Genomic DNA, 24,093 nt, shown 5'->3' with positions numbered 1-24,093 from the left:
TTGCTTATCTCTCTGATCACACCTTAAATTGCTTCCCTCTCCCTAGCTCCTCCCCCACTGCAGAGCAAGCTTCTTTCCTCCTCAGGGCTTTTATACTAGCTGTTCCTGCTGGTTGGAATGATCTTCTTCTAGATCTTTACATGGCTGGCTTCTCTACATTTCCAGTCTTGGTTTATATCACTTTCTCTGAGAAGCCTCCAGACACTCTTAATGTATCATCCTGTTTTATTTTCTTCATTGCACTGAGTGCTGGGGATTTTCTTATCTATTAACTTTAATCTGTCTCCCACAACAACATAATTCCATGAATCAGATATTTTCTTGTTCACCACTGGATCCCCAGCCCTACAAACAGTGCCTAGAACATAATGTGCAACAAATACTTGCTGAATGAATGAATGGTGTGTGGAGCTAATGGCAGCATCACTGGGAAACTCACCGAAATTGGGTCTCCTTGGCCAATGCCAGAATAGATGTGGCCCCTCCAAATGAATGTCCCATCACAGCCACACGGCTCATGTCGATGCTCCCCTGAGGAAAGCAGGGAACTTAGCCACGTCAGAAACTCAGGGTGCTTTTACAGGAGTTCCTCGGGGGCAAGAGGAAGAAATAGTGAAGCAATGAAGCCAAAGGCACGGTACAGTTGGTGAGCCCACCAAAAGCACACGGTAAGAACCTCTTGCCTACTGGCAACCCTTGGACTGAACAGACTTCTGCAACCAGGAATTCTGAGAAGCATGTTTTTCATCCTTAGTTTTGTAATTGTATAGAAAACTGTCAAATTCCACACTGATCCGTCAGTCTATGAGCATATGAAGAATAAGCTGTCTCCATTAACTGGCCCGAGGAGATAACACATGGACCAAGTTGAGAGTAGAATGGGGGACCTCCTGCTGCCCGTCCACTTTGCTCTTGAGCAAGGACTGCCTGTGCAGAAACCAACTTAGGTTCCACTTCCTCTTTGGATGTCTGTCCCGATTTTTATCCAAAGCTCAGGGGAAGAGAGAGTGAGTCTGCTCATTCTAACCTGCTCTGCAAGCATCTATTTCTGGTCATCTCCAGAAGCCTTCAGGGCATGGTTATATAAAAAGCCACTGCAGCTGTCTGCTAAGAGGCTTGGGAAACCTCTCCTGGCTTTGCTGCCCAGACTCTGCTCTGAAGCCTTGCTCTCCTCTGCTCTCCACAATTTCCATCCCAGGGCTTTGTACCTAACTTCTCTCCCTTCACTCGGTTCCTTCAGATCAGCAACTCGGTTGGATGGCCTCCTCAGCTTCTTTTTAATAAGTAGGTTAATATATTCATATACCTCTAAAATCAGAAGTGTGCAGAGAAGTCTCCCACCTACCCCATTTCTTTTCCACATAGTTGCCCACTTCCTACTCCCAAACAGGTAACAGTTTCCTATGTGCCCTTGCAGAGATTGTTTACGTATATACAAGTAAACATGAATATAGGCTGGCTGGTTGGCTCAGCTGGTTTGAGCAGTGTTGTAACACCAAGGTCAAGGGTTCAGATCCCCACACTGGTCAGCAGCCAAAAACAAAAACACATGAATACATACTTTCCCCTCTTTTTACACAAGTAGTACCGTAGCTTACTTTTTTTGTATAACAATATTAGAACATAAAGAGCTTCCTTACCCATTTTTTACAGACAGGTAAAAAACCAGTTCCCTTATTGGTGAGCATTTACATTACTATCAATCTTTTGCTATTACAAACAACACTGGAAGGAATAACCTTGTACATACGTATTGTTGCAGGTGTGCAGGTTTTTGTAAGATAAATTCCCAGAGGTGGAAATTGCTGGATCAAAGAATATGTGCAATTGTACTGTTGATAGCTATTGCCAAACTGCCCATCATGGGACAATTCGTACTCTCGCCAGCAATGGATGGAAATTGCTGGATCAAAGAATATGTGCAATTGTACTGTTGATAGCTATTGCCAAACTGCCTATCATGGGACAATTCGTACTCTCGCCAGCAATGGAGAATATCTACTTCCCCACAGCTTTGTCAACAGAGTGAGTAATCAATTTTTGGATCTTANAAACAAAAACACATGAATACATACTTTCCCCTCTTTTTACACAAGTAGTACCGTAGCTTACTTTTTTTGTATAACAATATTAGAACATAAAGAGCTTCCTTACCCATTTTTTACAGACAGGTAAAAAACCAGTTCCCTTATTGGTGAGCATTTACATTACTATCAATCTTTTGCTATTACAAACAACACTGGAAGGAATAACCTTGTACATACGTATTGTTGCAGGTGTGCAGGTTTTTGTAAGATAAATTCCCAGAGGTGGAAATTGCTGGATCAAAGAATATGTGCAATTGTACTGTTGATAGCTATTGCCAAACTGCCCATCATGGGACAATTCGTACTCTCGCCAGCAATGGAGGAGAATATCTACTTCCCCACAGCTTTGTCAACAGAGTGAGTAATCAATTTTTGGATCTTATCTGATAGGTGAAAATTTACTTAGCTTTTTAAATTCTGTATTTCCCCCAAAAGGCTACCTCTTAACTAATCCAACTGGACAGTCGCCTGCCATTCCCCAATGCCTGTCTTGGGCTCCCAGGCATGCAGGCCTGGACTTCAGTGCCCAGAGCCCCTGCTTATCTGGGGAAGGACGGAGGGTGATGACATAAACACTTGGTAAAGCACTCTAAATTACAGGTTCTGCCTTACCTACTGGCCATCGCGGCAGATACCTCTCCCTGGAAGACATTACCAAAGCCTTTAAAACACATTTTCTGAAGAGGCTTTGGGGCAACAACACAGGCTTTAGGACCAAAAAGCCCCAGTTGAAAGTTTGACCCTATCACTTACCTAGCTGAGTCATCTTGGGTAGACACTTAGCCTTTTTGATCCTTGGTTTCTTTCTATGTAAAGAGGTAACAATACTTACTTCATAAGTTTTGTGTGAGATGCTTTCATCATAGTATCATAAAGCAGCAATTGTTAATATATGTGTGAGTGTGTGTGTGTGTGTGTGTGTGTATACACACCATTCTTACCCATACAATGGAATATTACATGGCTATTAAAAACCATGCCACCAGCACGGGCCAATTAGCTCACTTGGTTAGAGTGTGGGGGTGACAATACTAAGGTCAACGGTTCAGATCCCTATATCAGCCAGCCACCAAACACAAAACAAAACAAAACAAAACAAAAAACCATGCCATAGAAAAATATTAACTAATATGAGAAGGCACACTGTTTTTGAGTGTCTGGAACTGGAAGGACAAATGTCAAAATCAAAATATAAAAAAAAATTATTTCTTTTTTTCTTCATGCTTTTGTTGATTTCAGAGTTCTCTGACTAGAGCCTGAGCTATTTTTGAAATAAGGGAGGAAAAAAGATTGGGTGGGGAGTGGAGAATGTACCTTCATAGGCACCAAATTCCATAGCTAGGATAGTTTCAAATCCTCCTGGGAAGGTTCTTGGGATTCCCTTCAAAGTAAGGAATTAGCCTGTAATAGACACAGGTGTCTGCTGCTCAACAGTCCTTCCTTTGGGGAATGAACCGTCTCCCCTATCTGTGTGGTCCTGGTGGAGCCATCAATCCCAGTGCTCAAGTTCCTCTGACCCAGAGGTGGGTATATAACCTGGGCAGGACGATCAAAATATCTTCTCCCTCCGGCACAGTGATTGCCCCAGAAAGGGCATGTGATCCAAGTAGGGCCACAGCCCTCCCCGATTAGTGGAAGCCAAGAGAGTCTCTTTTCTTTTTAAATCTGGAGCTGTGACTTGCCATGCAAGTTTGAGCTGTCAGCAACCTCTTTCTTGGCTAAAGAAGACTGTCTGGTAAGAATGAAGCCCACATATACAAGCAGAAACTGAGCCAGGAGAAGGGAGAGAGGCGTGCCAGAACTTTGGTGACAATGTCTGAGATCTTGGATCTAGCTACACTGGCCTAAAGTCAGTCTTTGGTCTTCCTAGTTAAGTAAGCTGATAAATTCTCTTTTGGTTTAAGCTAGTGAGTTAGGTGTCTGTTACTCATAACCAAGAAAGTCCTGATGAATACGTGGGCTCTGGGTCACACCAATTGCTGCCATACCTTCAAGGTCATCAGATCCAACCCACCGGGCAAGATGTTGAGGACATTCTGCCCAGCAGTGACCTCTTGCAGGATCTTCAACACCCGGGTACACTCACTTGCCCGCTGATGCACCTGCAACAAACACAGTCCTAGTGGGAGGTGGAACACTCCACAACCACCCAGCAAGAATCTCACTCACCTACAGAGCAGGGATAGTTTGCCCACCCATATCTCTACAAGCACTGTGGGCCCCACGTCCTGAGAAAGGACAGCTCCCACGCAGCTCACGTAAGCACCACCTCACCGTATTAACGAGTCTGCCCCTGTGAATCAGACTCTACCTACCTACCCACAGGGTTATCAAGAGGATTAAATGATATGGTGCACATGAAAGCATTTTGAAAACAAAAGGAATTAAGAGTGTTCTTTTTTTTTAAAGATGACTGGTAAGGGATCTTAACCCTTGGCTTGGTGTTGTCAGCACCACGCTTACCCAGTGAGCTAACCAGCCATCCCTATATAGGATCCGAACCCGTGATCTTGGTGTTATCAGCACCACACTCTCCCGAGTGAGCCAGGGGCTGGCCCAAGAGTGTTCTTATTAGCAATCCAGTACTGGATTCTACTTACCCATTTATAGCACACATCTATTGTTTTTGTCTGCCTAGCACTTACCACCGCAGCCCCTTAGCCTCGCCTTTTGAGGACTGCCCTCTTCCTGCAAATTTAACAATGTATTTATGGTAATGTATTTCTGGTGAGAACATCCCATTTTGGTATTTCTCCCCAAGCCAGAAATCCCTCTACAGGACTTTTTTTTTTTTCTAAAGATGACCGGTAAGGGGATCTTAACCCTTGACTTGGTGTTGTCAGCTCCACGCTCACCCAGTGAGCGAACCGGCCATCCCTATATGGGATCCGAACCCGTGGCCCTGGTGCTATCAGCACCGCACTCTCCCGAGTGAGCCACAGGCCGGCCCAACAGGACTTTTCAAACTACAGTTTCACACGGGGGTGGGAGACTGAAGGAACAACCCCTAAACAACCGTAGTTTTTCAGATGATGAGGCTGAACACGTGCAAGCTCAGAGCTCTCAAGGGCTGTGGTTCTAACCTCAGAAGGAAAGCCAGTTTGCATATGAGATCAACCAGCAGAGAGACCAAGATGAGAATGAAGAGCAAGTCCCGATGGCATTTGAGTCTGGTTCCTGTGGTCTTGTCCTTCCTATAGTCTATTTATAAGAGCCAATCAATTCCCTTTTTTGCCTAAGCAAGCTTAAGTTGGATTTCTGTCACTGGCTATTGTAGGAGTCCTAATTAATACCCCATTTATTTGCACTGATGTGGCAAACTCAGACCCACAATGATTGAGATTTTGAGGGAGAGAGTTAGTTAAAAGTCTCACTTAGTGAGTATAGGATAGAGAGGACAGGCTTATTAATTCTCCCTCCCCGACTGGCACAAGCCTACCTGGGGATTCCGAACATGGAATTCCTTCTCTCCTTCCCCAATTCGATGGAAAGGGATCCATTCCTCCTCCAGTGACTCATTGCTAGGCTGGTTCTCCTCTGGGGCTTGCTTGCAGAAATAGGTCGCTGCAGCTGACTGGTCCCTGAAATACAGGTCATCAGAGAGAAACCAGAAGACACTTTTTTTTTTTTTGGCAGCTAGAAGGTAAAGGGATTTGAACCCTTGACCTTGGGGTTATCAGCACCACACTCTAACCAACTGAGCTATCCCGTCAGCCCAGAAAACACTCTTGAACTTAACTCCTCCCTTTCAGCCAAGACACTCTGGATCACCCTTTGGCTACTAGGGAAGGAGGCCTGGTGGCATGCATAGGAGAGAAGAAAAAACATGGATTTTAGAGACAAACCTGGGTCTGATCCCCAACTCAGCTGTGTCACTTTTGGCAAGTTAGTTAACATCTTTGAATCTTGGTTTTCTCCTCTCTAAAATGTGTATGATACCTGCCTTGTATGGTTGTGGGGAAGTTAGAAATAATATATTGATAGGGGACTAGCCTATATCCTAGCTCACTGCAGGCACCCAACCCATGACAGTTCATGACTGTCACCTCTCACCTGTGCTCTAGCACAGCAACCACAAAGCCACGGGAGGCCAGCTCCATGCAGAAGGCTGAATACAATGTCCTACAGATTCAAAAAGGAACAAGGAGAAGGGATCAAAAGAACGGCCCAGGCTTCACCCCCATTCCACCCATGCTCTGCTAACAGCCATCTCAAAAGACTGAATGGAGGAAGCTTCAGGTGGGGCGGCTCTTCTCCAGGTGCCCTCTCCAGCCAGCATAGCCCTTCTCTCACCTAAGCTCCAGAGTCCTCCTCCAGGACGTATTTGCAAATCAACCCCATGCAAACACTGAGTCAGCTTAGCCCCACTCCCCAAATATATTTTGGCTACTTCAATTGCATTTTTATTATCTAAATATTGTATGTCTCCCAATTTAGTTGGTAAGCTCCTCGAGGAGAGGGACTCTGGCTATTTCTTTAGTATTACTATCTTTGGCAGCTGGCTGGTATGGGGATCCAAACCCTCGACCTTGGTGTCACAAGGTGGTGCTCCAACCGATTGAGCTAATCAGCCAGCCTATTTCTTTAATATGCAACTCATCTGTAATTTAGCAGGTGGATTCTTTGCCTGTCCTCCAGCTTCCCAGGAAAAAAAAAAAAAAAAAAAAAAAAAAGGAATCTGGCAGACACTGCTAATTGCCTACTTCAAACACCTATTTTTCCCTTCCTCCTTAATAACAGAATCTGATTTTCAGCTGAAGTCAACGTCACACCATCAAAATATTATATTGCCCAGCCTCCCCTACTGCCAGCTTTGTCTTTGGGGTTAAGTTTTAGCCCAGCATGGTCCACTAGAAATATAATGCTACCCTCATAAGTAATTAAAAATTTTCTAGTTGACGTATTTTAAAAAGTAAAAGGGAACAGGTGAAATTAACTTTAATGATATATTTTATTTAACCTATCATAGCTAAAATATAATTTCAACATATAATCAAAATTTTGAAATTAAATATTATATTCTTTTTTAAAATATGAAGTCTTTGAAATCCAGTATATATTTTACACTTGCAACATATCTTGGTTTGGACCAGCCGAATTTCAAGTGTTTGACACTACATGAAGCTAGAAGTCACTATAATGGACAGAGCAGTTTTAGATAATGAGATGTAAGCAGTTGTGTCACAAAGAACTTTCAAGGAAATCACCTTAAAAAAGACAGTGCTGGGGCCAGCCCATGGCTCACTCGAGAGAGTGTGGTGCTGATAACACCAAGGCCACAGGTTCGGATCCCATATAGGGATGGCCGGTGAGCTCACTGGGAGAGTGTGGTGCTGACAACACCAAGTCAAGGGTTAAGATCCCCTTACCTGTAATCTTAAAAAAAAAAAAAAAAGACAGTGCTCCTTTCCTATTGCCTGGAATGTGGATGTAATGGCTAGAACTAAAGCAGCCACCCTGGGTCATGTGATATCCTTGGAAATGGAAGCCATGCATGACAGAGCAAGATTATAAGAGAAGGCTGGTTCTCTGATAATATCATGGAACTACCATATCAACCCTAACTGTCTACCTCTAGCTTTCTTTTACCTGAGCGAGAAATAAACTTTATCATGTTTAAGTCACTGTTACTTGGGAATTTTCTGTTTTTTTTTTGTTTTTTTTTCCCTTTTTGTCTTTTTTTGTGACCGGCAATGGATCACAACCCTCAGTGTCGCGCCCCTACCGGACCGGGACCGGCAATGGGATCGCAACCCTTGGTGTTGCGCCCGCACCTCGCTCAGCCAGTGAGCGGCTGGTCTGTATGTGGGATCCGAACCCTCGGTGGGAGCGCCGCCGCACTTCCCAAGCGGCGCACTGTAGCAGTGCACCACCGGGCCGGCCCCGGGAATTTTCTGTTGAATACAACTTGCCCAAATCCTAATTGATACAGAAAGGTCAGTTTAAGCTTCTTTTTACCTTCTCCCACTTTTCTGGCGGGAGGCAGCAAACTGGACTTAAGAGCCAGAGAGATTTCTGACCTCTTCCCAGTTCAAACTGTGTAACCTAGGGCAAGTCTGCCTTTCAGAGCCTGTTTGCTCGTCTGTAAAATATGCATCCCCACCTGCCTGCCTCACAGGAATGTGTGGGAACCAAATGAGACAATGGCTCTGTGCAAATGGCTAGGTTAGGGAGTATCTAAATGCACATGTTCCTCCTTGGGCTGGGAAGCCATAGGCTTATGACCCACAGGAAGGATTTCAGAACCCAAACTAACCACAGATGCAACAAGAGGAAACAATGTCACTTATCCTCCCTGCCCTTTTTCTTGGAATTTCACTCTGGTTAGTGAAGAATATTTATTTATTTATTTATTTAGTGTGTGTGTGGCTGACCAGTACAAGGATTGAACCCTGGACCTTGGTGTTATCAGCACCATGCTTAACCAACTCAACTAACCAACCAGCCCTAGTGAAGAATAGTTATAACTGGCTCACCCGGGTCTAGTGAAGTGTAAAGTCTCAATAAAGATTCTTAGACCCAAAAGACCACCTCCAAAGTCATGTGCTCATCTGCTCTCTCTATAAACACCTGTGGGCTCAGGACGAAATGATTTTTTTCCCCTGCTAGTCTATAATATTCCTAAAGTCAGGGACTCTCTTACCCACTGCTGAATGCCCAAATTTGGCACAAAGCAGGAACTCAATTCATGCAACCTTAAAGCGACATTGCTGGCCAGCCACCAAAAAAAGAAAAAAAAAGAAAAAAGGGGAAAAGCAACATTGAAGACTATCTACTTGCTTTTCTAGCCTCATCTCTACATCTACGCTTCACTTCCTGTCTGGGCTATACTTATGTGACTCTATATTCTGGCTCCTCTAGAATATAGATGCAATTTCCTTGATTTGTTTACCTCTATATATTCCACCTTCCTCTCATGCCAAGGGGCTGGCACAGAGCAGGTGCTCAACAGATGTTTGCTGAATGAGTGAGAACCTAGCAAACACAGCCCTTGTATTCATTCAATAAATATCTATTGGGGAACTACCACTTTCTAGGCACTGTCCTAGGTCCTGGGAGCAATGAAGGACAGACATATTCTCTACCATCATGGAGCTTACCATCTAGTAGGAAAGACAGACATTAAAAAATAATTACACAAGTAATTAATTCATTATAAATATGTTAAGTACCGAGAAGTACAGATTGTCTTATGAAGCACATTACTGGAAAACTTAACCTAATATAATATAGGGGTCAGGATGGGTGTCCTTAAGACAGTGACATCCAAACTAAGACCTTGAAGGTAACTTGAAATTAGCCAGGCAAAACAGAAAGAGGGAAAGAGGAAGAGAAGAGCAGAACAGTGATTATTCCAGCAAAGGAAATAGCCAGAAAGCACAGCACAGATGAAGACTCCAAGGCAGGAAATAATATTGCTTTTGAGTAAGTGAAAGGTCAGTGTGTCTAGAGAGCTCGAGTCAGGCAAGGAGCAAGAAACAAGGTTAGAAACTTTCTCTTGGACCTGCATCCAGGTAAGACAATGAGAAGAACTGAATTAAGTTCAAAGAGCTATTTTAAAGTCTTAAGTAGGGGAGGAACATTCATTCATTTATTCAACAAATATTTATTGAGCCCTATTATATGCCAAGCACTGTTCTAGGTGCTGGAATGACAAGATTATATTTGATTATCTTCCTGGCTACAGTGTGGACAATGGTTTCAGGATGCGGAGGCAAAAATAGATGCCTTTGGGACGTGTAACATTCTGGGACACCAACTAGGCATATATGTTGGAAGATGAACAGAGAGAACACTCACAAGTTTAAATAGGAATGCATGTACTACAATTATTAAGCTCTACAACACAGCAAGGTGTAGAAATCAGAATTCATGGGAAGAATTCTGAATGGATACTGAATTATGAAACTTAAGCCCATTTCCTAAAGTCTGTTAAAGAGGTTTACAGTTCACCATGTCCCTCTCTGCAGAGAATGGGAGAGAAGTGACAGGGGTGTACACCTAGTAGGTGCCAACCTAACCGAATCCTCGCAAACCACCCTGTGGGAGCAGCATCCCCACTTGGCAGATGATGAAATCTAGCATCAGAGAGTTATACAACTTTCCCAAGCTCACAAGAACACAAGTAGGATAGCTGAGATTTGCAGATTAGGCCGCTTGCTCCATGAGTGCAGGCAGCAAGTCTATCTTATTTACCGCTGCGCCAGTGCCACACACAGAGTTGTCCCTCAACATATGTTGAATAAATGACTCTCCAACTATAAACCTCAAGTGCCTTCTAGTATTTCTGGGCTGTTATCCAGGAAGAAAATTAAAAGTGTCTACATCAATGCTGGAACATGAGAAGCGCGGGATGCGAAGGCTGCTGAAAGGCTCCAGCAGGTGAAGGCAGCTTGGGAAAGGCCATCTAGAGAAGACAGACCCAGTGCTATGGGAAGAAGCAGATGGGTGATAAGACAGCTAGCAGAAAGAAATGTCTGTGTTTCTGCCCTTTGAGAATAAGTTAAGACTCAGCAGCTGTCACTAGGCAAGAAATATGGCAAAGTCTGGGGTAGAGAAGGTCTTACCTGAAGCCTCCCAGGCCATGGGAGAAGATGATCAAGGGGTATCCAGAGTCCTTTGTCTTAACAGGGCCATTCCAGCTAACAGGCAGGCGACAAGATCCTAGCAGAGACATGAACTATAGAATCTCTGGTTGCCCCAAAGCTATAAGCCCAAGGGCAGCCTGGGCATAGGCATAGGTGGGGACATGTGTTCCTTCCCTCTGGAAAACTACCATTCACCACTGAGCAGCCCAGGGTAATCAAGAACCTATTTTTTTTCCTTCTTCCATCAGGAGAATAAACACAATAGAAAATGAGAAGATAAATCCAAAGGGACAGTACTGAAAGGGACAATACTGGGGTAAATCACTGATATGCCAAGGCAGTGGGTAGAATTTCTAGGAGTGGGGCCTTTGGGGGAAATGGATGATTCAGTGTGGCCCTATCCAGAAGAGGGGAGGACTGGAGGTGAACTGCAGGAGACTGTACACTCCTTGATAGTTAAGAATGTTTCTTTGATCTACACAATTGCTAGCAGAGAGTGGGAATTAATACAGGCTGAATAAATGAGTAATAGCTGCCATTTATGGAACACATTCTATGTCCCAAGCACTGCATAAGAGGCTTTACATACATTCCACACTACAACCCTGCAAATGTAGGTATTCGGACAGGTTAAGTAACTTGCCCAAGGCCCACAGCTAACAAATGACAAGAACAGTCTAACTCGATAATGAAAACTCTTACATGTGTAATTCTTTTCCAGCTCTTGACATCACACTGGCTAATGGATGCCCCACTACAAACGGGCTGGACAGTATGAGCTTTAAGGTACTGTGTCTGCTGGAAGTCTCCCAAGCAACTGGGAAATCATCGGGGATCAGGCCAGCCCTTACCCACGGCCAGGTTGAACAGCAACCCCCCCCAGCGCTTGTTAAACTGCAGGTAATCAGCCAGGCCAGTGCAATACTCATAGCGGGGAATCCACAGGGGCTGTTCCGTGGTCTCCTCTGCCTCTTGGCAGGGATAGAAGAGTCGAAAGAAACTCCCCTGCAGGAAAGAAAAAAGCAGCTGCTCAGACAAGAAGCTCAAGCCCTGCTAGATTTCCCAACAGGCACACTCAGCAGGCACTAAAATGGGGAAACTTACATTCAGAAAATCCAGAAAGAAGCAATTTCATTTTTAGCATACGTAGGCTTATGTTATTTCGAATAGCCAACTATATTTTGAATTACATCTGGAGGATGGCACCCAAAATATTTTGAGTGCTTGGGACACTGAAAAGATTTAAATCTGGCCCTGAGCTCGGGCCTGGAGGAGCCCCAGGAGCTAGAGATTGGCCCTTGTACTGAACAGGGTGGTATCGGTGAGTCACCCGGGCCACTCCTCCAGGCTGGCCCTTGGTAAGCAGCAGCACACTCATTTTACATTGGAGTAGGTGAGGGGTTACCAGGAAGTGTGTGCCTCTCACACAGAGAGGGGGAGTACAAGGGCCAGCAGGGAAAGACCTAGGAACTGATGGAGGACAAGTCCAGGAGTCAAAGCAGGAGGGGAAAGCAGATGGAAGCAGGAGAGGAAAAAGGGAGACTGTCCTACCCAGGTTGGGAGTCAAAGGCCAATGGCACATGGCCCATTGTTCTTCCTCCCATACACTCAGATTAGGGTGAGATGAAAAACCTTTCCAGAATCAGGCATCTGCCCTCAAAACAGGTGAGAGGATCTGTAAGCTGCCTTTGAAGCTAGAGCACCCCTTGTCTCCTAGCTGGAAAAATTACCCACCATCTCTGTCTATTGGGATGTTTCTAATACTTAGAAAGAAGAAGAAAAAGGTCAGAGAAACAGGGGGCTTGATAACTAAATCCAGACCAGCTCTGACTCAGTTTCCCCCACCTGGAATTGCACAATCAGATTTTCAATCAATAAGTCACATTACAAGCAGAAGTAGTGGAGATGTGCAGGAGCAGAGCTGAAGACACTTACCTGGAGGCTGTGGCCCTCCATCACATCCCCGCAGCCTACGAGGTGGGGTCCTGTGACAGGTGGAAAGCCCACGGACTGGCTGATCCCCATTTCATCGTCAGTTGAATCAAATGACTCGGGCGGTGCTGAACTTGATGGCTGGAGGGTGGAACACAGAACAGCCTCTTGCTGGTTTCCTCCTGGCTTCCTGTTGCTCATAGTGTCCTCTGCCAACCCTGTCCAGCTCTCCTTGTCACTCCAACCTCCCTGCCAGTCACTCATTAAAACTTGCAAATCATCTACTTTGTTACACTGACTTTGCCAAAGTTTAGGGGCTGCTTTCATTTTTGTTTGGTGGGGTGAGGAGATGGTCATAAAGAGGAGAGAGCCTCCATACTATTCAAAATCCACTAACAAGTGTTTATTCAGCACCTACTAAGTGCCCAGCAGAGCAATGACTGCTGCAGAGAATATGACACAGACCTTGCCCTCAAGAGGATAATAATAAACCACTAAGATCTATCATTTACTCTGTCAGCACTGTGCTAAACCCTTTACGTACATTACTTCACTTCATTCTCTCAACCACTCTCTGAGGTAGGTACTGTTAAGGCCCTGCTCTCTGCTTCTGCCATCTGCCACATGATACCCTGCTTTGCTGTGAAGTATCTCACTACCCACCAGCAAGGATCTCATCAGATGTGTTCCCTGGACTATGGACTTCCTAGCCTCTGAGACTAATGGAAGAAGAATTCCAAATTGTGTCATGATCAAAACCATTAGTGCGGGCCGGCCCGTGGCTCACTCGGGAGAGTGCGGTGCTGATAACACCAAAGCCCCGGGTTCGGATCCTATATAGGGATGGCCGGTTCGCTCACTGGTTGAGTGTGGTGCTGACAACACCAAGCCAAGGGTTGAGATTCCCCTTACCGGTCATCTTTAAAAAAAAAAAAAAAAACCATTAGTGGATCCGAACCCGCGACCTTGGTGTTGTCAGCACCACACTCTCCCAAGTGAGCCACGGGCCAGCCCTTCGTGGTGTTCTTCTTAGAGATAATTAGAGATACTCATCGCATTCATCCCATGGATTAACTGCAGGGAATGCTCACCCTGCAGACACTTGGAGTTTCTCAAACTGTGTGTATTTAAAGGGAACACATATGGGAAATATTTTATTAATTTTTTATTCAATGACTGCCCACAATATGCCAGGCACCTACCTCTAAAAGGGAGAAAATGCCATCTTACTATGTGCCTAAAAGAAGCAGCTTAAGATCCAGCTGACCAAGTAAATTTGTGCCGAGGATCCCTCCCATCAAAAATAAAAACCAAAAAAAAGGGCACCATTTTGCAGATGAGGAAACTAAGGCATAGAGAGGTTGAATAAGTTTCCCAAGTTACCTTGTTTATAGGTGGCAAACCCAGGTCTGTCAGTGCAGAAGCTGAGCTCATAACCATTATTGATCCTGCTCATGCAGAGACTCAATTATTCATATACAAAGTCACTGACCTCAAGTCACTCACCACAGTGAGCCTTGAAAGGTGAGGAAGTTCAGAGAGGCAGGGAAGGAGCAGGAAAGCACTTTTAGACAAGACATAATATAGAAGCAAAAAAAGGTAGAGATAGGGAGAAGTATGATGTGGACAGGAGATCAGAGCCTTCACCACGACAGCTGGGCCCACATCCTACTGGATAACATTCCTATGACTTAGCTGCTTCCTAAACTCGGGCCGATGCCACTGCTCCCCACCCTCCTTCAATTCCATCACCACAAACAGCATCATCATCATCACACTTCCTCTGTGCCAGGAACCATGCTAAGTGCTTTACATATATTATTTGATTTCATCCTGACAACAATCCTCTGAGATATTATTATTATCTCATTTCACAGATGAGGAAACTGATGCTTGATAAAGTTAAGTAATTTACCCAAGAACATAAAACTAGCCTGTTCCCCTCAGGCCAATTTTAAAGTAAACCCAATTCTTAAAAAAGAAGCTAAGCTCCTGACGCAGTCATGGGTTGTTTAGCCAGAGTGAACACGGATGAGTGCAGCTTAGCCTCAGACCCTGACCTTTTGTCCCGCCTTGTTGTTGAGGGTGTCCACACAGAAGACGTACAGCTGGGGCCACGAGACACACATCACCTACAAGACAATGAAGCAGCTGCAAGTACTATCATAAAAGAGGTAGATAAAATGCCACAGTTCTGAGAAGAAAGCTCCTTTCACTTGGGGGTAGAGGGCACACAAAGATAGGAAAGGCTAGGCCGGCCTGTGGCTCACTTGGGAGAGTGTGGTGCTGATAATACTAAGGCCGCGGGTTTGGATCCCTATATAGGGATGGCCGGTTAGCTCACTTGGGAGAGCGTGGTGCTGACAACACCAAGTCAAGGGTTACGATCCTCTTACTGGTTATCTTTTTTTTTTTTAGAAAAAGAAAGACAAGAAAGCTGTGACCAGGCTTGGAGGGTTGCAGTCCCTCAAGTGCTAGGCTCAGGAGTTGTAATCCACTCTGGAAATGAGGTCATGGATATAAGAGACATGAGGCCTGAAAGACCCACAATTGAGGCCCAGCTCCTTTGCTGCCTAGCTTTCTAACCTTGGGCAAGTTATCTGATCTCCCTAAGCCCAATTCCCCATCTGTACACTGTGAATACTATCCATCCTCATAGGGTTGCTATGGTGATAAAGTGAAGTAATGCATTCAAAGTACCTAGTGTAGTATCCGACGCTTAGGAAATATCCAGGAAATATTTGTTGATTGAGTGAATTTGGCAACTGAGTGCATTTGGAGAGTCAAGGGAGAGGGAAGAGCCAAAGATGAGTCAGGTTTCAGGAGATGGTGACCAGGACAACAGTAACTTCTTATGGGAAGAGATTTTTGTCTCGCCCAGCACAAAGAACAATGCTTGGAATAAGAATCAGGATAAGTGGACTTGAAAATAGCCAGAGGGGAGCAGAACTCTCTGGTGGTCCTGGTAAGTTTCTGAGAGGATCATCAACTAAATTCTGTTTGGAAATAAATAAAAACTAAACAAGCTAATGGGCCAGAGTGAGGATAACACAAAAATGAATCTGTGTTTCCTAGGATCGCATTGACTGATGCCCAAGTAGGATAGGGAAAACCCAATCTTACTTGCAAATTCTGCCAAAGAACATACAGAGTTTCCAGGGTCATTTCTAATAAATGCCATGGAATTTTCCAAGGAAATCAGTCCAGGTGTCTCTACCTTCTTTTGCTCACCTCTAAACAATTCATGGTGGTGCTCATCCAGAAGCCTTTTCATCCATTAAGGCCCAGTGAAATCTCTAAGTCCTCTGTGAAGCTTTCCCAAGTCCTTCCAGACTTTCCTCCTCTCAATTCTGAGCACTGCCCATATCCCTCATCTGGAAACCAATCACAGGCTGCCTTAGGCCAGCTCTTGGATTTGTACCTATTCTAGCAGTTTTCAATCAGTGACTTACCTGCAACAGTGGTCCACGTAGGAGCTAGATGAGAAGTTCCTGAACCTATCATCACAATCACCAGGGGAACTTTCAAAAATGTATATTCTAGGGCCCCCACTCCCAGAGATCAATCAGGTTTTTCCTTTTTTTTTTAATTAAAAAAATTTGGGGGGGGGGGGCGCGGCCTATGGCTCACTTGGGAGAGTGTGGTGCTGATAACACCAAGGCCATGGGTTCGGATCCTTATACAAGGCTGGCTGGTTAGCTCACTTGGGAGAGCGTGGTGCTGACAACACCAAGTCAAGGGTTAAGATCCCCTTACCGGTCATCCTTAAATTAAAAAAAAAAGAAAGAAAAAAATTCTTTTAAAATTATTTCAGTCAGGTTTTTAAAAGCCTCTCAGGTGTTTCAGATCAGCAAGCTTTGAGAACTTCTAGTCCAGATGGTGGAAAGGGCTTTTATTTCAGGTGTGTGCACGCAACAAACACTTATTGAGTGCATACTGTTCTGGCCCACCATTCTCATGACTGAGATTTCACTTTGTGTGATCCCCCTGGGCACCCAGAAGCATGTTTCTGCTAGTCGCTAGGCTTAATGTAGTGTCCTGCATATAGCTGGTTTCAGTCATTTATCCAATGAATGCTATTTAATTGTTTTACATACTTATGCTTTATCTCTTCAGATATACTGCAGGGGGAAAGACTGTGCTTATACTTCTTTGTAAGCCAAACCATCTATACACATGCTTTCCCCAAATAGTAGGGACTCAATGACTGTTCCTTCACTTGGCTTTGATTTAAATCCTCTCAATTGTCTTTAATCTCTGTCTTTTTTTATCTAAAAATAAGGCTATGTGGGATAGTGGGAAAAGAAAGGCTTTAGTGACTCTAAATCCCGCCTCTGCCACTTATTAGCTGTGTGATCTTGAGCAAGCTCCTTAAACTCTAAACCTCTGATAATTTATCCACATGATGGAAATAACTACTCATGAGGTTGTTAATGATAATTAAATAATGTATGTAAAGCACCTGACATATAGAAGACATTATAACTATAGAAGGTAGCTATAACTGTAATTATTTTAATTAATTGCATGAACTCTCTGAGCCTAAGTTCCTTCTATGTAAAATGGGGACATCTCATCAGTGAACTTTAAATATGAAAACTGATATTGCCTAGGGCCTGGTACATTTTAAGTGCTCATAAAATGTTAGGAACCTCAACAATGCTATGTCTGTCTTTCATCATAACCAGCCAAGGTCTCTTTCATTTTTCCTGGATTAAACTCCCTGGCAAAATGGATTATTTCCTCTCAGATTTTTCAGGCCTGCCACACTCCCACCAAAGCCATAGTCCACCGAACAGGCCCAGAAGGGCCCAGAGGGAATAGCTGGGGCTTACCCTGCAGCTGTCCTCTCCTGCTGGGGCCCTGTTTCTGCTGCCCCTCTGCCAGCTGTGTGGATTTTTCATTACTGGCTATTTGAGGACAGAGTCCAAGATAAGCACTTCTCTGGTGCTTCCTTTCAGACAAAGCTCTCTGGAGACTAAAAGCTCATTGGTCTGACCTCTGGTCTCTAAAGGAAGTGAGGAAATACCATACTGCTTGTAAAGAACACCAAGAGCTCAAGGGACGGGCTTGAGCTACAAGGTGGCAGATCTAGAAAAGGAGCCCTGATAAGGGTGTTCCAGAGCATTAATAATTGTAATAAAAATAATCGCTGTCGCTTGTGAAGGCTTTACAGTTCATAAAGCACTTTCACACGTATTAGCTCATTGGCTCCATAGCACAACCTCACCCTAAGACTGAGAGAGCAACTGTCATCTCCACTTTAGAGATGAAGAAAGTGAGTCCCAGAGAGGTTGTATGGTTTGCCAGAGGTCACACAGTGAGAGGCAGAGCTGGATAGGACCGGGTCTGTTGACTTCGAATCCAGAGCTCTTCTGCGGACCTGGGAGAAGGAATGGGGACCTTTCTTCTTCCACCAGATGAAAAACAGGAAGGTGAGGATAAGAGTGAAGCGCAGAGAAAGTGTGGAGGAGCATAAATCCAAGTTTCAGGGAGAGGTGGGGCTGGGGGACCCGGGGAGAGCTGTGGGCTCAGCGTGGGGTTGCGGGGGCTGGGTCCTGGGGCGGGATCTCAGGGTGGTATTCCTGGGACGCCAGGAGGGAAAGCGCGAGACAACGGTGGGAGGGTTAAGGGTGTGAGTAGATACTGGAGGTGTCTGAATAGGAAACAGAAAGGACGAAGGTTAATGTGCAGGTCCAGGGATTGAGAGACGAGGAGGCCCCTAACCAGATGGAATACGAAAGTCTGCAAACGGTTCAGAACAGGAGCTTTCTCCAATGACACTTACCCAGTCAAGTTGATCCCTCAGAAGAGTCCCAGACCTTTTGCTCAACGAAAACGAGAAACCTCCTAGGAGCCCGTGGTCCCTTGGTAGTTGTAGTTTCCAGGACTCAACATAGGCGCTTAGAAGCATTTCTCGCCTCTTTGTCCGGAACTACCACTACCGAGGTGCACCGCGCGAGATCGCGCATTACAGCCCTAGGACTACAATTCCCAGAGTTCTACGCTACCGCCGTCGTCCGGTGAAACTGCCTAGGGCCCAAGATGCGGGACGACTTCTCCCCCTGGTGGTGGTAGGGACAACCGCCACGATTACAGTTCTCGAGCGGAGGATTCCTCTCAGTGGTTCGACTAGTAGCCCTCCGCCTCACCGTTCCTCAAATAGTTCCCGGGCGTGCCTAGGAATAGCCAGGGCTGGGCTTTACTATGAGAGACGGGAAGGAGGTCGGAGGTGGTTTTGCGCCACCCGAGCCCCGTACACTTTGTTTCCTGTGAGAATAATGGACTGCATTCAAATTAAGGGTACATTCCCTGCCAACCTGATCCTGTTGACACCCATGATTTTCCATTGTCCGTCTCAAGAGACTCACTGGCAGAGCACAGGGAGGACCTGAGAGGTCGGCTGGTTCACATCCCAGCCCCGCCCCGGCCGCTCCCTCCACCCCCACTTTACTACCTTGTGCTGGTTCTTAGGGACACGCTGCTGAGCGAGATGCCGTCCTAGCCTGGACAGAGTCCACGGTCCAGGAGAATTCAGACAAATGAATGATTACAGCACAGTAACATGTGCTCTAGTGAGGGGAGCCCGAGGGGTGGCAGGGGAGTCTTGCAAAGGAGCGCCTGCCCGGGCCTGGGGAAAGGGAGCCAGGTCAGCAAGGCTTCTTAGCGGGACAGAGGTTACAATTGAGACCTGAAGGGAAGGACGTGGGCCGGAGTACAGGGACTGTGAAGAATGTCTCAGACAATGTGGTAAGTTCATTGCTGGCTGGAGCCGAGTGTGAGGGGTGCAATGGAGAGAGAGAGCGAGCTTGGAGAGGTCGGCAGGGCACCATCCTTAAGAGTCCTGTAAACTTCCATAAGGAATTTGGATCATTCAGGCAGCTCAAAAACTCTCAACGGCTCCCTACTACCTACTGAATGAGGTCCCAGCTTCCTAGCCTGGCATTAAAGTTCTCCCCAACCTGGCCCCCACAACCCCCGGGAGTGTTGCTCATGCCGTTCCCTGACAGGAACCCCCTCTCCTCTGCCCCTGGCTACGCGTAGCTCCTCACCATTCTCAGGAGGCCACAGGTTCTCATTGTTCCTTACACTAGGGAACCACTGGCTACTCAGTCCTGCCTGAGGGGGCTAATCCCGGGCTGGCTAATCCCGTTCTTCCTTTAAAGTTCCTCTCCGTCCTCCCTCTGCATGAAGCTTCCCTGACCCCTCCAGTCTCAAAGGACCTCTGCCCCTTCTCAGTTTCTGGGACATTTGTATGTACTCGTGTGTTTGGGGGTTTAGGCACACTGCCTGTGCTGTGCTGTCTCCTAGGCTGAGCTCCTTCAGGTCAGATGTGAGTCCTGCAGCTGCTCTCTCCACCCACCCACTCCAAGCCCCCAGATCACCAGTGTCCAGAGTCCCTACTCTAGGCTTCTTTAGATTCTCCTCTCCTCCGGACACACTATCGCACCACCATCCTCCCAGGAGCCAAGATAAAGTCACCAGGAGATAGTGATGGCAGCACCACACTGTGGTAATTAAGCCCTGGATTTAATTAAAGCTGTGGTTGGTAGCAGTGGCCGCAGAACATGAAAACCTTAGTGCAGATCAGAGAGCAGCTCCTTTTGGCTAATTAATTGGTGCTTTGCAGCTGGCCCAGAACACTCATGACAAACCAGAGTCCCTGGTCATGACAAGGACTGCTGGAGGTTATTCCTTCCAGTCTCCTACTTCTAGACCAGGCCATGCTGGAGCCATTTGCTAGCCAGCTGAGTTTAAAATATGCCAGGGATGGGCATGTCACAGCCTCCTTTACATCCTTTGTCACTGTTAGGAAGATCTTCCTTGGGCCAAATCAAACTCTCTCCTGTTGCAAAATAAAATGGTTGAGTTCAATTATATTTCCTTACTTCTTTTCTGGGATAAGCAACCCAAATGCCTTTAAGTTTTCAGCAAGTTATTGATTTTCTTTTCTTTTTTTTTAATGATGACCAGTAAGGGGATCTCAACCATTGACTTGATGTTGTCAGCACCACGTTCTCCCAAGTGAGCCACAGGCCATCCCTATATAGGGATCCAAACCCGTAGCCTTGGTGTTATCAGCACCACACTCTCCCAAGTGAGCCACAGGCAGACGCTAAGTCATTGATTTTCAAGCCTTTCATCATAGATCTCGTCTTCCAATAGCCCAAGGTACCCTTCAAGTAAAATACCATCCCAATCCCGGCCTTTATCTTTTTGATAAATTACTTTCAGTTGGTTATTTGGGCAATCGACTTTGGATTTCCTGTTCTCTCACTACCTGCTGAGGTTGGTGGAGAACACTTTAAAATCAAGGTATGATAGTTTACAATAAACTGTGTGAAGAGCGCTAATCTTAAGTACACAGCTTAGCTTTTTAAAAAAACATTTGTGTAACTACCACCTAGTTTGAAATGAAGTGTTTCCAATACCCTGAAAGCTTGCCTTCTCAGGTTAAAACCAATCACTCTCCATCCCCCAGAGGGAACCACTATTTTTCCTTCTGTCATCATCAACTAGTTTTGGGGAGCAACATTTTGTAAGATTTTTTTGCAGGGGGGGTGGGGCTGGCTGGTGCAGGGCACATTTTGTAACTTTTTTTTTTTTTTTAAAAGATGACCGGCAAGGGGATCTTAACCCTTGACTTGGTGTTGTCAGCACCACGCTCACCCAGTGAGCGAACCAGCCATCCCTATGTGGGATCCAAACCCGTGGCTTTGGTGTTATCAGCACCGCACTCTCCCGAGTGAGCCACGGGCCGGCCCACATTTTGTAACTCTTGACAATGATATTTTGTGCTCAATGATTCATCAATGGATGATACTTGTGTTAACGCCATTCCAGTTGAAGACCACCAGAAACACACCTGTAATTAAACAAGTTGCGGGCCGGCCCATGGCTCACTCGGGAGAGTGCGGTGCTGACAACACCAAGGCCACGGGTTCGGATCCCTATATAGGGATGGCTGGTTTGCTCACTGGGAGAGTGTGGTGCTGACAACACCAAGTCAAGGGTTAAGATCCCCTTACCAGTCATCTTTTAAAAAAATAAAAAAATTTAAAAAAACAAGTTGCATTTATTACTCATGCAGCAAGGGAGAAGCATGTGATGGGGAAACGTGGGGCATCTCAGTGAGATGGTATGGGAAAACACTTACAGAATTTGTTGGGTGTTTGTTAGATAATTTGCGGGAGGGTTGAAGGAAGCAGTGCTTTGCATTGGATTGGATGCTCCCAAGAAGTGGGGGTAATTTGATGACTGGGTGTCTTAATGAAGTTTATCTAGAAAGAGGGAAGACTAGACCAAGTCCAAAGCCATCAAAGGTAAGAAGCAACAGTCTCTCATATCAGCCAGAAGAGGAGATATGAACCCTTGACCTTGGTGTTACTACATCCTGCTCTATCCAACTGAACTAACTGGCCAGCCCCAAAGTTACTTTCCTTGTAAGGTGGGGACAAGAAGACAGAACAATAGAAAAATAAAATCAGGTTACTTCAGGCTATCTCTTTTGTGTAAGGATTAAAGCAGATCTCCTGACTTTGTAAGGTTAGATCACAGCCTAAGTGACAGGGAACTTAGCAGGGGTGACTCCATTTTGATTTCTACTCTGGTCTTTTGGGACCTAGTGCAGGAACTTAGTCCAAAATAATGGCCTCCTATAATTTTTATATAACAGTACTAACGTGTTAATTTCTCCACTGGGGTGGGTGCTGGGGTGTATAGAAATGACTTGTCTTTGTGTCCTTGGGGACTTCATGGTTAGTGGGGAAAGCATATATATACCACCTTAAAGCACTATAATTAAGGATCTCTGAAAACAGGCTACTGATTTTGTTGTCCTGGGTAAACACCTACAAGTTCCTTATCTATTGTCTATGCCAGTAGAAACACAAAAGGCAGCAATCTGAGAATTTGACAGAAAGGAGTTTTATTGTGGGTTGTGCAAGCCAGGAGCAAGGTCAGTCTCATAACCTAAAATAAACCAAGCTCTTCACTAAGGATCTAGCTACAGGAACTTATACATATTTAACAGGGGCTGGTTATTTTCATACATATTTAAGAAGGGATGAGCAGGCATGCGCAGCGTAGAGTCATGTATGTTACATGCAATTCATGTTCCCTTGGAGGTGAAGATTTAAGCATTAAAATGAAGGGGGGCTGATGTTGTGTTGTCAAAAGGTGAAATTAGGGGTAGAGTTGAGACTAGAATGCAAACTCCCTGATTCAGTCAAAACTGGTTAGGACTTCTTCAGAATTTGGCTTCAGTGGTTATCACCAGGAAGCTGTCTTGTCCAATCAGAATTGTTGAATGAAAGGGAAGAAAGGAGAAAGAATTATTAGGGAAAAGAAGGACATTCCCTGTCTGTTGGGCCTAACTCTAAAACTGGAGGGATGTCCCCTCAAGGCAGTCCCCCTAGGCAGCTAGGGCCAAAACCCTAGCTGGGAGGGGCAGGGACTACAGAGCATAGAGAAGGAGGCCAGGCTGAGGATGGCTTCCTGAAAAGAAAGGGGTTAGGTACCTGCCCACCTCCACCAGGGAGAGGGAAACTGGGGAGGGCATCGCCCTTTTTGTTTTCTGACTCCTCCCAAGCGTTTGGGAATAGATAAATTAATCTCGCAGCTAATCTCCTGGCATCAGAGTGCTTGCTCACGTTTTTAGTGTTCTGCTTCCTCCAGCCTTCTGTTTGTCTAAAGGGGAGGTGCCTTTCCTCGGGTGACTGCCTTGGCCAGGGGCAGCCTCCATGGGAGAAGCAGAGGGGGAACAGGGCTATGTCCAGCATCTGCCCTACACTTGCCCACATGGTGTTTCAATTCTAGTTAGAAGAGACAAATAAAAAAAATAAACACGTAACTGAGATAATTACATACTATGTTAAATGCTCTTCAGGACGTAGGATGGACAATGAAGGGAGTAAGCTACTGTCAACAGGGTGGTCGGGAAAGGATTCTCTGAGGAGCTGGCCTTTAAGCGGAGCCCCCCCGTACCTGCCATTTATTGATTATCTACTATGTGTCGGACATGTCAGTAGGTACTTTCATATGCTCCACCTCATTTAATCCTCCTGTGAGTATGTCACATTCTTTCCAGTTTTAAGATGCGGGAGCAGAGGCTCAAAGAGGTAATAGCAGACGCTGTTGATACCTGCTTCATATCTCCTCATCCCTTCTCCGAGTTCCCTGGCCAGGCGTATTTTCCAGCATGCTGAGAGCCCCTCCACACAAGGGCCTGCTTCTCACGGCTTCCTTACCTGAGGGCTTTCTTAGGTATCTATGAACCAGGAAGGGGGGGCAGCGTGTTATGCACCCCAAGAGCAACCTTCAACCATCAAGGGAGTTGATGCATAAATGCCCAGCCTCCCCATCCTCAGATAGGATGATTCTGAGATGCATTTCAGACTGTCCCTCAGAGGGTCCCTAGCAGAACAGAACCCAGTTGTTCCCGGCTGCAACCCGCACATTAGTGTATCCTTTATTACCTTTTCTCT

General features: G+C 45.5%; 1 protein-coding gene and 1 non-coding gene across 3 annotated transcripts in view; both read right to left on the bottom strand.

The window, feature by feature from the left end:
• The window catches only part of PAFAH2 (platelet-activating factor acetylhydrolase 2, 40kDa), a 21,292-nt gene extending 8,550 nt beyond the window's left edge, over window positions 1–12,742 (bottom strand). Inside the window, exons 1-7 of one of the 2 annotated variants that reach the window (XM_008565951.1) lie at window positions 12,611–12,742; window positions 11,527–11,680; window positions 10,655–10,751; window positions 6,141–6,209; window positions 5,527–5,668; window positions 4,076–4,189; window positions 440–531 (exon numbers count right to left, since the gene is read on the bottom strand). In XM_008565951.1, coding sequence (XP_008564173.1) covers window positions 440–531; window positions 4,076–4,189; window positions 5,527–5,668; window positions 6,141–6,209; window positions 10,655–10,751; window positions 11,527–11,680; window positions 12,611–12,700 — 758 coding nt within the window. In that variant the 5' untranslated portion in view covers window positions 12,701–12,742. The remainder of the gene's footprint in view (window positions 1–439; window positions 532–4,075; window positions 4,190–5,526; window positions 5,669–6,140; window positions 6,210–10,654; window positions 10,752–11,526; window positions 11,681–12,610) is intronic. The other variant, XM_008565952.1, reaches the window with a different exon arrangement.
• TRNAI-GAU lies at window positions 5,726–5,799 on the bottom strand. Its single transcript has one exon. It is a non-coding gene; the product is annotated as a tRNA-Ile (tRNA).
• Window positions 12,743–24,093: the final 11,351 nt, after the last annotated feature.

This window comes from Galeopterus variegatus, unplaced genomic scaffold (assembly GCF_000696425.1).
Source record: "Galeopterus variegatus unplaced genomic scaffold, G_variegatus-3.0.2 Scaffold216, whole genome shotgun sequence".
Classification (NCBI taxonomy): Eukaryota; Metazoa; Chordata; class Mammalia; order Dermoptera; family Cynocephalidae; genus Galeopterus; species Galeopterus variegatus.
The sequence above is the reverse complement of the archived record's forward strand: the minus strand, read 5'-3'. Positions and strand labels throughout refer to the sequence as shown.